At 42.6% G+C, this 17,781-nt stretch overlaps 1 protein-coding gene across 2 annotated transcripts in view; it reads right to left on the bottom strand.

Annotated features, from left to right (window-relative positions):
- Nucleotides 1-14,097: 14,097 nt before the first annotated feature.
- Nucleotides 14,098-17,781, bottom strand: part of tsc1a (TSC complex subunit 1a) — a 38,832-nt gene continuing 35,148 nt past the window's right edge. For both annotated transcript variants that reach the window (XM_060907406.1, XM_060907407.1), the window contains exon 22: nt 14,098-15,899. In XM_060907406.1, coding sequence (XP_060763389.1) covers nt 15,455-15,899 — 445 coding nt within the window. In that variant the 3' untranslated portion in view covers nt 14,098-15,454. The remainder of the gene's footprint in view (nt 15,900-17,781) is intronic.

Below are 17,781 nucleotides of genomic sequence, written 5' to 3'. Positions count from 1 at the left end.
CTGATGTCACCTGAGATATGCAAACATTTCTTTGCAACAACGTCTGTAACAAGCTAAATTATTATATAATATACATATTCTATCCACATTCACTGGATACGAGCAATTGCGTGCTCTGATTGGCTATTCTACTACTAGGATATCAGTTCATATACCGTGAACAGAGAAAAACAAAAAAGGCGGAGTGTTTTGCTGAAGGAACCGAGGTTGAAATAAAAACTACTCGAAAACAACCCCCCCCCCCAAAAAAAAAAAAAAAAATGTTATTAAAAAAGCAGCAAAATATGGAATAAAAGTATTCGATGATAAGAACATAACTTTAAAAAAAAAAAATTTCCAAGAATTATTATTATAGAATTTTTCACAAATTGCTCCTGTCATTTCGCCAGTTTGTTTACATTCTAAGTGGAAATGATTTTGTCGGATGTTTTGTATAAAGTGTTTATTTATTTACTGAATTTGCAAAAAATAAAATAAAATAAAATATTACCCAAAATGCAGTGAATGTGGATAGAATAAAACAGTTATTCTACTCAATCTGGTCGTACACGGCTTATAGCCGACTTGCTGCTATCAGCTCATGTACGACTTGATTTTGTGGAATAACTTAAATATCTAGAGAGGGTTTTTTCCATCATTGTAGATGTGCTTCTCTCAGAGCATTTTTTAAGGATTTTCCACTAGGAGACCAACTGGTCTGGGCAATACAATCCCAGGCCCCAGAGTCCATGCGGCTGCACCGCTGCGGCATATTCTGTGATGCAAAATGGTTCACCAATCACCATACAGACAAACACTCTACAGTGACTACACAGCTATCAAGAGCAATTACCAAGCACAAATGTTATGTCAAAGACACTCAAATGGCCCTTTTCCACTACCCTTTTTCAGCTCACTTCAGCTCGCTTCAGCCCGACACGGCTCGTGCTTCGACTACCAAAAAACAGCACGACTCAGCTCGCTTCAGCCCTGCTTAGCCCCTAAAACTCGCACCGTTTTGGAGTGGGGCTGAAGCGAGCCAAAGCGAGCCGAGTGAGGCTGGGGGCGTGAGCAGACACTCCCCTGTGCACCGATTGATGAGGAGGAGTGTCCTCACATGCCCACACACGCCCCGCGAGCACGCTGGGATCTGTAAACACCGCAAACCCGGAAGGAGAAGAATTACGAATTACGAGAATTTCTGAAGCCTTATGCGCCTCGCCTCATCTATACGCTCTTGCCAGTATCTGTCCGCGTTGTCGGTGACAACAAGCCACAGCACCAAGACCAGCAACACTAATGACTCCATGTTTATTGTTTACTATTCGGGTCGTGAGACTACCGCTTAAAAGCTCACTGATGTCACTGTTTGCGCTGCTTAACGACATCACCTGACGTCCACCCACTTTCGCTAACTCCACCCAATGTGTCCACCCACTTCCAGCCAGCACGGTTCAGCACGGTTGTAGTCGAAATGCAACTCCAACAGCCCCGCTCAGCTCGACTCAGCCCAACTCAGCACGGCACGGCTCAGCCGCGTTTGTAGTGGAAAAGCGGCAAAAGTTACACAGTAATGACATCGGATTCTGACATCAGCCATCTCAGGCCCTGTCCACACGGCAACGGATTCAGGTGAATCTGATAAAATTGTTTATCGTTTCAGCCTGGCGTCCACACGGCACCGGCGTTTTGGGTGCCCCAAAATGAAATCTTTTGAGAACGGGTTCCAGAGTGGAAAAATCTGGCAACGGCACCGTTGCGAAGTCGTCTGGATGAGTAGAACGGATTTGTTTACGATGACATCACAACCACATGACTGTCAGTGCTTCATGCCAGGTAGAAGTATAACGAATTCGATGCGAGTTGTCAACAAATCCTATAACCTGGTTCATGAAACGCGCTTACAAAATATTTTCACTGTGAATATTTATTGTGTAATGGTGCAAAGTGATAGAGGGAGAGGGAGAGAGAGAGAGAGAATAGCCCTTAGGGCAGAGTCTTTAGTCCAAACACTGCGGAAGCAGTATAACCAAAACCGCGCACCGCCCGTGCGCTTTCCAAAAACAAAAAACAATCCCGCCAGCAAAAATAGGGAAAAAAAGGAGCGATCTCACCTCTTCAGATGTTGGTTTAAGTCCGACAATACATTCCTCAAAAAGGGCGTAGAAGAACAAAGTAATCCATCAACGTGTAGCATTCAATTTATTCCGGACCATTAAAGAATTCTGGAGGATATCAGAATGTTGGCGTACCGGCTTCCATCTACCCCCGTTCATTCCTCTCTCTCTCCATCTACCCCCGTTCATTCCTCTTTCCGCGTCTTTCGTTTTACGCTACTGACTAATAATCAAAACTTTATGTGGCTAATGCTACAGAAGAAGGGGTTTATGCGCATGCGTCTACTTCTTCTATTGTTCTGGTGTCTCCGATGGGACCGTCGTACAGCGCACGTAGAGGTGTGGCATGTATATTGCATCGTTTTCAGCAAGCGTTGCGTTGCCATATGAACCTGATATTTTACTGATCCGTTGCCCATGTGGACGCGATATTTAAAAAAAAAATCTCGTTGCCGTTGTCGTGTGGATGTAGCCTCAGTAACCAAATTTTAGTTTTTTCTTAACTAACATGATCTTGTGTGTATATCTTATAACATAGATCTTCGTTTTCCTTGTTAAATGTATACTTACATGGTACTTGGTTAATTAATTGCAACTGATTGAACCAAATGATAAAAGACATAACTTGGTTTAAAATTTGGTCTCCCAGTGAAGCTGGTTTGGCATTGACTAGGAGACCAAATCTGGCCACTGGGAGACCAATGGTACCAACCATTTGGTCTCCCAGTAACTATGTTAAAAATTGCTCTGGCTTCTCTCCATAGACTCAAAAGCTTTCTTTTCCAAGATGGCGCCACAGACAGCAGCCTCGGAACTGTGCTCGTTAGCATTTTGTTTGGTTTTGTTTATTCTCTGTACGTCTGACTATTCAAACCCAATCACTTAAACCAGAGAAGAACTATTTAACATCAGGCAGTTCACGCCGGATAACTTTTCACTGAGCTCTACTGGACATGGAGGAGACGTAGAAGGGGTAAGCGGGCTGGGGCGTAACTGAAACTCCATATGCGGGGTTTTAGAACTCTGCTTCCATCCATCTACTTGGCGAATCTTTGCTCTCTGCCCAACAAAATGGATGAGCTGCTTCTTCTCAACGGAACGAACAAGGACTTCGCATGTTCTGCTGTTTCACTGAGATGTGTGTACCAACCAAGACCTTCTGTACTTGTAATAATAATAATAATAATAATAAACCATGGTTCATATCCAGACTAAGGCAACTCCGACAGGCCAAGGAGAAGGCCTACAGAAGTGGGGACAGGGCCCTGAACAAGCAAGCCAGAAACACACTGACTAAGGTGGGGTTTACATTAGACCGTATCAGCGGATCATCAGATTAACGTTTTTAAAATGATTAGCGTGCACACAGCAACGCCAATACACGATTCGCGTGCACGCAGCAACGCCAATACACGGATACGCTCAGCTCCGCAGGCATCCTGCGCTCCAAATCACTCCGCCCTGAACAGCGAGTGCCCTCTGGAGGGTGCGCACTCCGGCCCTGCACAGCTCACAGAGCGCACGAGTGAAGTGCACGAGCAGTGATTCGGGACTGAGCCGCTGTGTGTGTGATCCCAGTGCATATCGGGCATGCGCGTCACTTACCACTTGCAAGTGGAAGGATGGCAAGCCTAAAGACAATCATAACTACACAATGGGCAGTATTTGCATCAGTATTTGCAGTATTTTCATACTTTTATACTCTTTAATGAAAGGTGATACAAGGCGGAAGTCCGCGCCGTTTTTCAGCAGTCGCGTCACATGACCAACGCCAGCGAATCAGGAAGGTGGATGTCACAGTGACGTTGTCCAATGACGACGCCAGCTAGAGCTCAGCACAGCGTATCCGCGTATTCTCAATGTTTACACAGAACCGGACCAGACACGATCTGGATTGAATACGTGGACGCTGGCGGTTTCCCGTTTCCCGGCGTTTCCAGGCGTTTTCATGTAAACGGACAGTGCATCCGCGAAGAAAACGAGACAGATACGGTCTAATGTAAACTTGGCCTATGGAACTCAGAGGAGCTAAGAGAAGCTACACTGAAAAGCTGAAAAAACAATTTTCAGCCAATGACCCTGCATTCCTGTGGATAGGCCTGCAAGATGTTACCAACGACAGGAGACCATCCCCCCCTGCTGGAGAAAACAAAGACCTGGCTGACGACCTGAATGCCTTCTACTGCAGGTCTGAAGAGAACACGTTAACACCCCTCACCCATTTTCTTCTTATAGCACAAGGGTGTGTTCCCTTATGCTTCTGATGGCAGGTCCGCTCTGACGGCCTCAGCCATCAAAGTTTCTAGAGAAGAATTACAGTAGTGATGTAGTAACCCCATTTTTACCTGGATATTTTTACCTAACCTGCATGTCTTTGGACTGTGGGGGAAACTGGAGCACCTGGAGGAAACCCACACGGACACGGGGGGGGCATGCAAACTCCACACTAGAAAGGCCCCCGTTGGCCACTGGGCTCGAACCCGGAACCTTTCTTGCTGTGAGGCAACAGTGCCACCCATATACTGTACATTATAGATATTTGTATGCATAATATATGATAGATATTCCATCCATCTATTATCCATAACCGCTTATCCTGTACAGGGTTGCAGGCAAGCTGGAGCCTATCCCAGCTGACTATGGGCTAGAGGCTAAGAGCACCCTGGACAAGTCGCCAGGTCATCACAGGGCTGACACATAGAGACAAACCATTCACACTCACATTCACACCTACGGTCAATTTAGAGACACTATTTAACCAAACCTGCATGTCTTTGGACTGTAGGGGAAACTGGAGCACCTGGAGGAACCCCACACAGACACAGGGAGAACATGCAAACTCCACACAGAACGGTCAGCCACTGAGCTCGAACCCAGAACCTTCTTGCTGTGAGGTGACAGTGCTAACGACTATACCACCATCCCACCCGTACACTGTAATTATATTGCACATTATCCAGTATTGCTTATTGTTAGGCTAGCAGTAGCCTAGCCTAACAATAAGCAATACTGGACAATGTGCAATATAATGTGCAATATCTCTTCCGCTGCCCCCCCTTCCTCTCTTCCCCATCTCTTATTCTTTTATATTGTATATGTCAATACTTAATTTAATTTAATTTATCTAGAAGTTTTTTCTCTATTTTCTATTCTCTGTTTATCCTGTAATGATGCTGCTGGAATCTTAATTTCCCTGAGGGAACCCGCCCAAAGGGATCAATAAAGTTCTATCTAATCTAATATATACAGTGCCTTGCAAAAGTATTCATACCCCTTGAACTTTTTCACATTTTTCCACCTTACAACCACGAACTTAAAAGTTTTTTATTGAGATTTTGTGTGATAGACCAACACAGAGTAGCACATAATTGTGAAGTGAAACGAAAATGATAAATGGTCTTCAAAATTTGAAACAAATAAAAATCTGAAAAATGTGGTGTGCATTAGTATTCAGCCCCCCCTGCGTCAATACTTTGTAGAGCCACCTTTTGCTGCAATTACAGCTGCAAGTCTTTTGTGGTATGTCTCTACCAGCTTTGCACATCTAGACACTGAAATTTTTGCCCATTCTTCTTTGCAAAATAGCTCAAGCTCAGCCAGGTTGGATGGAGAGCATCTGTGAACAGCAATTTTCAAGTCTTGCCACAGATGCTCAATGGGATTTAGGTCTGGACTTTGATTGGGCCATTCTAACACATGAATATTCTTTGATCTAAACCATTCCATTGTAGCTCTGGTTGTATGTTTAGGGTCATTGTCTTGCTGGAACGTGAATCTCCTTCCCAGTCTCAAGTCTTTTGCAGCCTCCAACAGGTTTTCTTCCAGGATTGCCCTGTATTTAGCTCCATCCATCTTCCCATCAACTCTGACCAGCTTCCCTGTCCCTGCTGAAGAAAAGCATCCCCATAGCATGATGCTGCCACCACCATGTTTCACAGTGGGGATGGTGTGTGCAGGGTGATGAGCAGTGTTAGTTTTCCCCAACACATAGCGCTTTGCATTTAGGCCAAAAAGTTCAACTTTGGTCTCATCTGACCAAAGCACCTTCTTCCACATGTTTGCTGCGTCCCCTACATGGCTTCTAATGCCTGTCTTTCAACAATGGCTTTCTTCTTGCCACTCTTCCAAAAAGGCCAGATTTGTAGAGTGTACGACTTATAGTTGTCCTGTGCACAGATTCTCCCACCTGAGCTGTGGATTTCTGCAGCTCCTCCAGAGTGATCATGGGCCTCTTGGCTGCTTCTCTGACCAGTGCTCTCCTTGCTCGCTCTGTCAGTTTAGGTGGACGGCCATGGCTTGGTAGGTTTGCAGTTGTGCCATACTTTTTCCATTTTTGAATGATGGATTGAAGAGTGCTTCTTGAGATGTTCAGAACTTGGGATATTTTTTTTTATAACCTAACCCTGCTTTAAACTTCTCCAGAACTTTATCCCTGACCTGTCTGGTGAGTTCTTTGGTCTTCATGATGCTGTTTGTTCTTCAGTGTTCTCTAACAAACCACTGAGGCCTTCACAGAACAAGTGTATTTATGCTGAGAGTAAATTACACACAGTAGGACTCTATTAACTAATTAGATGACTTCTGAAGGCAATTGATTGCACTGGATTGTATTTAGAGGTATCAGAGGACAGGGGGCTGAATACTAATGCACACCACATTTTTCAGATTTTTATTTGTTTAAAATTTTGAAGACCATTTATCATTTTCGTTTCACTTCACAATTATGTGCTACTCTGTGTTGGTCTATCACATAAAATCTCAATAAAAAACTTTTAAGTTCGTGGTTGTAAGGTGGAAAAATGTGAAAAAGTTCAAGGGGTATGAATTAGGGTTGGGCGGTATCCAAATTTTGATACCTTTAAACCGTCTCTGTGTTTTCCCGGGGTATACGGTATTACCGAGAAAAAAATAATATTTTGTTTCGGCCTACTGTGTAACGTGCGCCTATGCCTCAAATGTACTATTTAAAAGTAGCATAGCGAATTGTGTGCACTGTGGTATGGATTAAGCAGCAAAGCGAATTTTGTGCATTAAGTAGGGTTGCCACATCTGAGTTGTAAAAAACCGGGACACATCGGTTGGCGGCCGCGCCTGCGCGCACGTACGAGCGCGGGGGTTGAGGGCTGCGGACACGCACATCTACGATGCCTTATGCCTTATGTGAATGTTCACGTTTAAAAATAAAACAGTTCAACTGGTGCAGTTAGGCGTTTAGTTAAAATTCATTTTGTCTTCTTAACCCTTAAATGGGCACTACCACAAATATTATTACAAAAAATAAGTTCATATAGGAATGATCTTATTTGGACGCCAATATTTTTTTAAACAAATATTTAATAGTAGGCTAACAGCCCCCTGAAGAGTCTCTCCTCCCATTCCGTTTCCAAATCAAAATAATACAAATATAATCAATATAATTTCTCTCAGTCTGTTTTGTTGTTGTTTTAGCCTTTTCTCTGGAGAACTGAACTTTAAAAGTTAGACTACCGTATCATACCAAATAGTCCTAATCCTTTGTTTTAATCACAAGAGAGAGGTGCTATGTTATTGGGACAACTGATTTATTCATTTCTCACGCCAGGGTTCAGGCATTCTTTTTTGATATATTTAATGATTTATTTAATGATTCATTTATTGATGAAATTGGCCCAGGCTTTAGAACCAGCCTTTATCAGAATCAGAACATAGGAAGTAGACAGCCAGCCTACTCGCGCACCGACCAAGGGAACTCTCACCTATTGTGTGGTATTACGGTATTCCAGTATCTTTGATTTCGCGCGGCCGCCGTTGTATTGACCACGATCACCTAGCAACGGCGACTGGCTGCGTGCGCAAACATTCGGTGAGGCCACACAAGTAGCTGCCTACAATATGCCCGCTTACGTGAAAACTATTAATATGTTAAGTGGCTGCGAGAAACATTAATGACTTGTGTTTATTTCAATGGGGGATAATGTGAGGAAGTAAAAAACCGGGACAAAACGTGTCCCGGGAAGGTTATTCCATTTTCCTGGACATTTTCCATTTTCCACAAAAAACCGGGACAATCCCGGAAAAACCTGGACGTGTGGCAACACTAGCATTAAGAGATATTTCAAAGCATCACGCAACTCTTCCTTCATCTGTCAGACTCCAAAATGTCACGCAGGGTTGCCATGGTAACGACATAAACAACCCTGCACGCGATGAGAACTTTAGGAAATTGATAGAATTAGTGAAAATACGATCACACAGTTATTCGGGATGATCTTCAATTTATTATTTTATATTATGACCTCATGTACTCCATATTTATTTAGATATTATATATATTTTTTAAATGACGGTAATGAGACCGATACCGTTGGTACTTTTGGATACCTCGGGATACCTTCTTACCGTAATACCGCCCAACCCTAGTATGAATACTTTCGCAAGGCACTGTATAAAATGTGTGTGTGTTTGTTTATTGTAGATTTTATCTCATCTCATTATCTCTAGCCGCTTTATCCTGTTCTGCAGGGTCGCAGGCAAGCTGGAGCCTATCCCAGCTGACTACGGGCGAAAGGCGGGGTACACCCTGGACAAGTCGCCAGGTCATCACAGGGCTGACACATAGACACAGACAACCATTCACACTCACATTCACACCTACGCTCAATTTAGAGTCACCAGTTAACCTAACCTGCATGTCTTTGGACTGTGGGGGAAACCGGAGCACCTGGAGGAAACCCATGCGGACACGGGGAGAACATGCAAACTCCACACAGAAAGGCCCTCGCCGGCCACGGGGCTCGAACCCAGACCTTCTTGCTGTGAGGCGACAGCGCTAACCACTACACCACCGTGCCGCCCTATTTATAGATAGATATTGTATAATACAGATATTTTGGGCGTATTGTGTATAATATAGGTATTTTATAAGTTATTGTAGCTTGCATATTTATTATATTATCTAATGTCTATATTGTACTTTACACACACACACACACATTATATAATTTTTTTTTTCTTAGATTACATATACATAATATTCACACCTTTTTTCTGTTTCGCCAGAGAGACACCAACTGCTGGAACCAAATTCCTTGTGTGTGTCAAGAAACACGATTCTGATTCTAATTCTGAACTCAGGCCCTTTCCAATATGGCGGCCGAGTTGACGTATATAGTAGCTAGCAAGAGCGGCTAATTCGGTATCACTATTTTAGCCGTTTTACTGTACAAGAGGTTGAATTTACTTACTTTCAGTCACTAACCTTTTTTTAAATTATTATTACCACCTCTAAAGACCACGTTAGGGTTCTTCTTTTACGTGCCTGAGCAGAAATTATTAAAAATATATTTTAAAATAATAATACGAGCGTTAAAAACTGTCGCAGTCTTGAAGCGAGGCGTTTTTCTACACTCGTTGCCAGTGGTTACAAACTGGCCTTCGTGAGAGTGCGCATGCGCATTCCGTGTTTCCTGAAACACGCACGGTTGCCGAGCAACGCTGCCATATTGAAAAGGTTGTGAAGGAATTTTCTTCAGCTGCATTTTCTTGCTGTCAAAAATGTAGTAGATTTAGCCAAGTGGAGATGATTATAATAAAACATTTAGATTTCAGTGAAGTCTCATTTAAGAGTATGGTGTAAAGTGATATAGATTTTTGTTTAGTTTTGGGAAAAGAAAAAAAAAAAACAGAGGTCTTTGTATGCTGAAGTGTTAACAATGCAATTTCCCTTCACTGGAACTATGAAGCTAAGCTGTTCCAGCATGACAATGTCCAAAAACGTACAAAGCGAGCTCTGTTTGGAGACTAAGAACTCCTCGTGTGTTGTAGAGCCATGATCTCAACACCTTCGGGATGAACTGGAACACTGGCTGCAGCTCAGGCCTCCTCGCCGAACATCAGGCCCTGAGCTCACTAATGCTCTTGTGGCTCAATGAACACAAATCCTCACTGCCACACTCTATAATAGAGTGGAAAGCCTGCTCAGAAAAGCGGAGGGGAATAAATGTGGAATGGGATGTTCAACTTGTGTATATAGGTACAGTATGACGGTCAGGTGTCCACAACCTTTTGGCTATATAGTAGATATTTCACATACGATTGTGCAAGCAATGTGTGATTAGAAATGAACTCAAACATGTGGTATACTACTACTACTACTACTTATAATAATAGTAGCCTGTGTGATGGGCAGCACGGTGGTGTAGAACCCCGATTCCAAAAAAGTTGGGACAAAGCACAAATTGTAAATAAAAACGGAACGCAATAATTTACAAATCTCAAAAACTGATATTGTATTCACAATAGAACATAGACAACATATCAAATGTCGAAAGTGAGACATTTTGAAATTTCATGCCAAATATTGGCTCATTTGAAATTTCATGACAGCAACACATCTCAAAAAAGTTGGGACAGGGGCAATAAGAGGCTGGAAAAGTTAAAGGTACAAAAAAGGAACAGCTGGAGGACCGAATTGCAACTCATTAGGTCAATTGGCAATAGGTCATTAACATGACTGGGTATAAAAAGAGCATCTTGGAGTGGCAGCGTCTCGCAGAAGTAAAGATGGGAAGAGGATCACCAATCCCCCTAATTCTGCGCCGACAAATAGTGAAGCAATATCAGAAAGGAGTTCGACAGTGTAAAATTGCAAAGAGTTTGAACATATCATCATCTACAGTGCATAATATCATCAAAAGATTTAGAGAATCTGGAAGAATCTCTGTGCGTAAGGGTCAAGGCCGGAAAACCATACCGGGTGCTCGTGATCTTCGGGCCCTTAGACGGCACTGCATCACATACAGGCATGCTTCTGTATTGGAAATCACAAAATGGGCTCAGGAATATTTCCAGAGAACATTATCTGTGAACACAATTCACCGTGCCATCCGCCGTTGCCAGCTAAAACTCTATAGTTCAAAGAAGAAGCCGTATCTAAACATGATCCAGAAGCGCAGACGTCTTCTCTGGGCCAAGGCTCATTTAAAATGGACTGTGGCAAAGTGGAAAACTGTTCTGTGGTCAGACGAATCAAAATTTGAAGTTCTTTATGGAAATCAGGGACGCCGTGTCATTCGGACTAAAGAGGAGAAGGACGACCCAAGTTATCATCAGCGCTCAGTTCAGAAGCCTGCATCTCTGATGGTATGGGGTTGCATTAGTGCGTGTGGCATGGGCAGCTTACACATCTGGAAAGACACCATCAATGCTGAAAGGTATATCCAGGTTCTAGAGCAACATGTGCTCCCATCCAGACGACGTCTCTTTCAGGGAAGACCTTGCATTTTCCAACATGACAATGCCAAACCACATACTGCATCAATTACAGCATCATGGCTGCGTAGAAGAAGGGTCCGGGTACTGAACTGGCCAGCCTGCAGTCCAGATCTTTCACCCATAGAAAACATTTGGCGCATCATAAAACGGGAGACACGACAAAAAAGACCTAAGACAGTTGAGCAACTAGAATCCTACATTAGACAAGAATGGGTTAACATTCCTATCCCTAAACTTGAGCAACTTGTCTCCTCAGTCCCCAGACGTTTACAGACTGTTGTAAAGAGAAAAGGGGATGTCTCACAGTGGTAAACATGGCCTTGTCCCAACTTTTTTGAGATGTGGTGTTGTCATGAAATTTAAAATCAACTAATTTTTCTCTTTAAATGATACATTTTCTCAGTTTAAACATTTGATTTGCCATCTATGTTCTATTCTGAATAAAATATGGAATTTTGAAACTTCCACATCATTGCATTCCGTTTTTATTTACAATTTGTACTTTGTCCCAACTTTTTTGGAATCGGGGTTGTAGTAGTTAGCACTATCGCCTCACAGCAAGAAGGTCCGGGTTCGAGCCTCGTGGCCGGCGAGGGCCTTTCTGTGTGGAGTTTGCATGTTCTCCCCGTGGGTTTCCTCCGGGTGCTCCGGTTTCCCCCACAGTCCAAAGACATGCAGGTTAGGTTAACTGGTGGCTCTAAATTGACCGTAGGTGTGAATGTGAGTGTGAATGGTTGTCTGTGTCTATGTGTCAGCCCTGTGATGACCTGGCGACTTGTCCAGGGTGTACCCCGCCTTTCGCCCATAGTCAGCTGGGATAGGCTCCAGCTTGCCTGCGACCCTTTAGAAGGATAAAGCAGCTACAGATAATGAGATGAGATGTATGAAGAATGAAAACAGCTGTTCTGCTCGTGAAACAGTACTGTGCAAAAGTCTTAGCCCCCCATACAAACTTTGTTACAGATTTCTATTTTATGACTTCTACATTAGAACATTTCAGAACTCCAAACATTTTTTTCTTGCATAAAATTAAATGTTACAGAAAAAAATAAGTTTGTACCTGAGCAGCATGTTCCATAAGAGAGCACTTTTCAGATTAAAAAAGAAACTATAATGAAGGCTACTGGGTTTTGGGGCAAAATGAAGAAGCGAGTGTGACAGTCAAAGTGTCCAGAAGAACTGTGCCTGGTTCTGGAAGATGCTCAGCAAAACCTACAGCTCATTTCCTTTCATATAAAACTGCACGCACTGGACCTGAGACGACTATTTTTTTTTTATTAATAAAAGGCAAAGGGTCGTCTCACACCAAATATTGACTTTGTTTCATTTATTATGGCTTACTGCTTGTAGTATTTTTTAATGTTGAAACATTTCATTATTTTTAAGCCATTTTTGATTATCTACAGCATTTCTTTACATGTGCTAAAGACTTTTGCACAGGACTGCAAGCGTCTTCCTACCTGCATGGAAGACTGATTCCCCCCCCCAAAAAAAAAAAAAAAAAAATTAAGTACATCATGAAAATCGGGGCGGCACGGTGGTGTAGTGGTTAGCGCTGTCGCCTCACAGCAAGAAGGTCCTGGGTTCGAGCCCCGGGGCCGGCGAGGGCCTTTCTGTGTGGAGTTTGCATGTTCTCCCCGTGTCCGCGTGGGTTTCCTCCGGGTGCTCCGGTTTCCCCCACAGTCCAAAGACATGCAGGTTAGGTTAACTGGTGACTCTAAATTGAGCGTAGGTGTGAATGTGAGTGTGAATGGTTGTCTGTGTCTATGTGTCAGCCCTGTGATGACCTGGCGACTTGTCCAGGGTGTACCCCGCCTTTCGCCCGTAGTCAGCTGGGATAGGCTCCAGCTTGCCTGCGACCCTGTAGAAGGATAAAGCGGCTAGAGATAATGAGATGAGATGATGAAAATCTACATTAATAATTTGCAGTGCAAACAAACAATTCAGTGACTTATTTAATAAATAAATAAATAAAACTTGTAGTGGAATACACTAATAATAAATGAAACAATGAAAGCAAAACGTGCAAAACATATATATTTTATTCTTCCTGATCATAGCTTAACAAGTAGAATACCTTTTTCTTTGTGTGTCTTCAGAATCAACACTTTATTTTAAACAGAGTCCCTGAGGACATCTAACTCCACTCCAGATGAACGTCAAATTGTACCATAGTTTATAAGAACCAGTGGAATTTGGCCTCTGGGGTAAGGAGAGATGTCCTATTTGTTTTATTTTTTTGTTTGTTTGTTTTTTTTTTTAAATCTTAAGGCATTTTGTGAACACAATAAATCACACAGATGTCAGTGGGAGCCATGTTGACCGATACACTTCATTAAAATGAAATCGAAGCTGCAAGATTTAAAACGGTGAGCAGGAGAGTCAGATCATCATGCGTGGGTTCTGTGGTCGGATTCGGTTTCCTGAAAAGTCTGAACAGTTCTTGATACTCCGTAACGTCCTCATCGTGTCGAACGTTTCCTTCAGTTACTGTTTTCTTTTCAGTGTTTCACATTTTTCGCTGAAACCATGCTATAGTACAAGAGATCATAAATATCCCTGATTTGGCGAAAATGATTTACAATCTTTTACTGATTCAAACTCTTCTCAAAGAAGGGCACGACCCGTGACTATATATAACGTGTGAGAGCTTAGACTGCAGGTTATCAGCTGTGCTATTGAGTTTTAGTGTATTTGTGATTGTAGTCTGTACATTGCTACCATGAAATAAACAAAATTCACATTTCACTTACAATCCAAGCAGCGATGATGTATTTATTCTTCCCGTTACACACCTCTGACTGAACGCATTTCACTGAAGAGCCTGGCACGGCCAAATCTGAGGCACTACCTGTTTCGAGGATAAACAGCAGCAGTTTCTGTTGTGTGATGTCTCTGGCTGAGCAGAAGAAAAAAAAAAGGGAAAAGAAAAAACCTACACAGATTTACACTTTCCATGCTTCTGAGCTCGCACTGAAAAAGAAGTGTAATGCTAAGAAAAGTATTGCACTATTGTCAGGGCTTTAAAACCCACTATTAATAAAAAATAAATTCTAGATTGTTTAACACTTGCTTCATCTTTTCCTTCTACAGCCAAAGCAAGGTTATGACATCACACACACGGGCGCACACACACACACACACACACACACCATCTGTCCCACCTCTCTCTCCATCATAGCTGCTTTTTTATTTTATTTTATTTTATTTATTTTTGCGTTTCTTTCACAGTTGTATCTGACTATTAGGGGCTTGATTTGTTTTTCATGCATGAAATGAAGTATTTACAGTGCATGATTCTCAGAGGAGCAAACGCACAACACAATACATTACTATGCGATGAATTGCTTAACGATGAGATTTCCGTTTCCTTCGTCTAACTACAACTCGCGAAGACCCTTTGGCTTGGACAAAATATATACGCGCCCATAAACTAAATAGGAAGCTACAAAAGCACACACGGTAATTAAAGCAATACACGTTCTAGTTAATACAATAAGGGCTAAACACAACCTCCACACACACACACACACACACACGCAGCATAACCACCACTGCAGCGTGCTTTACACACACCTGAAGCTGAAATGTCTATCAAACAATCCAATACAGGAATAAACCCAAATTGACCAGAGAACAAAACGTCTCGAGTGTACTTTTTATGCGACGGCAAAGTGCTTTTATTTCACACCATGGTGGTTACTTGACTAAGAGTGGATGGATTGGTTAAAGCTACAGTCAGTAGGTTTTAGGTTCGAGTTTAACTGAAATCTCAAGAATGTGAGTGCAGCCCAAAAACAAACACACACGACCCCTAAAACATAGTGATGCTATAGCTTTAAGCCCTCGGTACACACACACACACACACACACACACACACACACACACACACACACACACCTCTCTCTCTCTTTTTTTTTTGGCCGTTTTGTAATACAGTAGAGCTTTTAAAACATTTTGCTAAAACAACGCAGTCCACTCTTGTTAAAATTAAGAGTGCTGCTGCAGAGGTCAAAACTTTTTTTTTTTTTTTTTAAATCCTCCCATCTAGTGTTGCAAGCAAATCTACAGTTGCGGTCCCGCTAAGCCAACCTTCGCAGCTCCTTTATGTCTTCTCCTGGTGGGTCTCGTTGTAATCCATGATGTGCAGGTCGTGCCGTCTGCGCCTCTGGATGTTGTAAGCGCGAGCTCTGTGCCGATCCACAGGCGGGAGGAGTTCGGGTTCTTCCTCCGCCAGCCTCTGGGATCCTGTGAGCTCAGGGCGTCTTTCAGCAGGCTCGGAGCCCTGGTCATGAATCCGGTGGGCGTGCTCTTCCTTATATGGACTCTTCGTCTTCTTCAGCAGCTCTTGGTTGTGCATTCCCAGGAAGCTCTCGGCCAAAGGAGAGCTGCAGGACAGGACGGGAAGGTCTTCTTCCTTACTGCCGTTGATCAGCGTTGATCCGGGGGACAGCGGTGGCAGCTCGCCGTTCACGCACACGTAAGAAGTTTCCTCTCTTTTCCCTGACTCGGAGGTTTGAGCTGAACCGGAGGTATCGTTGCCTTTCGGCCTGAAATAAAACACGAATGGAAATTTACATGTATTCAAGGTTCCGTTTCTGAGACATGGTACATTTTCAGCAGGGTCCTTGTGTAATGTCTGGTATTTTTCACCATTGAATTGCTGATCAAAATATTTGAAAGAATCGGGACCGAGTCGCGAAGGTCAGCAAACAAACAACGTTACAAATCACTTCTTTAATATCAGGATCATTAAAACTACTGGTAAATTGTTAGATCGGGGTCGTCGTGGCTCAGGTGGATAAGGCGCCATACCATAAATCCGGGGACCCGGGTTCGATTCCGACTCGAGGTCATTTCCCGATCCCTCCCCGTCTCTCTCTCCCGCTCATTTCCTGTCTCTACACTGTCCTATCCAATAAAGGTGAAAAAAGCCCCCCCCCCCAAAAAAAAATTGTTAGATCGGACTTTGTTAGCCTATTTAATCTTTTTTGTTCTTGTTGTTTTAAAAAAGTGACCTTTTTGACCATCCTTAAAAACATAGCTAACTGATGTTAAGTATATTTAAATCATTCGCCGAAGAGGAGGTGAATATTGGCGATTATTATATGGCAGGTGCTACTTCCGGTAAAATCGTGCGCCCTGATTGGTTCCTTAACGGGCAGTATTTTCCTGTAATGCCTGTGGGCGATTACGGACATTCGTTCCGAGGCGCAGGCTTTCGACGTTGCAAAAAACAAACAAAAAAAACTGGAAATCAAAAACGGCTGAAAGACAAACAAGAGTCACCCAAGAAACGAGCAACGACGCGCACTCGAAAAATCGCTAACAGAAACTCGGTTTTGAAGCCGCTAGCCGTTTATTCTGCCTGCATGACTCAACGACATAAATATAACGTGACTGAAAGCAGTGTCACGCCTTGTTATAATGATCATCTATTTTAATCTTAGAAATAATTAAAAAAAAAAAAAAGCCATATAATAAACTCCTTATTAACCTCGCTTGTTCGGTCTTTACGGGAAAATATCAGACCGAGGTCTTGACAGTACGGACCGAGCCTATCAAGACCTCTGTCTGATATTTTCCCATAAAGACCGTGCAAGCGAGGTTAACCCATTGACGCCGGATGCTGCGTTGCACAACATTGCCCCTAGCGCCGGTTGTTGCGTAACGCAACATTGCCCCAAATGCTGGTTGCTGCATAACGCAGCATTGTTGATTTGTCATTATTTTCAAGACGCATGCCAGATTTGTTTTTTTTTATAAAAATGTGTTAGTGTTAATGCTGAATGAGCATGATCCAATAAAAGCAGATAATTTTATCTTTTAAATGCAACTTATTTCATGTCTTTATGTGCTTCAGAGGCTGAGATATTGAATTTTTCATAGGCGTTTTCAATTAATTATTTTTATTTCAGAAAACCCTCAGGCAGATAGGGACCTTTTCTAAAAACTGGCTTAGGCATTTGCAGACGTTTTTTTGCAGGCGTTTCAGGCGTCAATGGGTTAATAAGTGGTTAATAATAACAACAACTGAGACAAAGTCGAGGTTATTATTCACTGATATTAACTGAACCTGAGGTGGATAATTGTGTTAGTATAAAAACACACAGGTGATTATTAAAAAAAAATCCTATTAAAAAATTTCAAACTTCAAAAGCGCCATGCAAATGCATGCAGACTAATCGCAGTCACCCATCTACGCCTCCTCACATAAAATCTGTTGTTTTGAAATCGATAAAATAAAAATCACATTCATTTCCACCTTCCCTTTGAACAGTTTTAAACAAGCATCTTTAATGCTTTTAGGAACAGCATTTTCTTTCATCATTTGTAATTCTTCCTCACTTACGATGACCACGCGATTGGTCGCCATTTTGCCGAGTCGCCCGAGGTGATTGTCGAGAAATAGTCTGAATTTCTTGACCAATC

Source organism: Neoarius graeffei, chromosome 24 (genome assembly GCF_027579695.1).
Source record: "Neoarius graeffei isolate fNeoGra1 chromosome 24, fNeoGra1.pri, whole genome shotgun sequence".
NCBI lineage: Eukaryota > Metazoa > Chordata > Actinopteri > Siluriformes > Ariidae > Neoarius > Neoarius graeffei.
The sequence above is the reverse complement of the archived record's forward strand: the minus strand, read 5'-3'. Positions and strand labels throughout refer to the sequence as shown.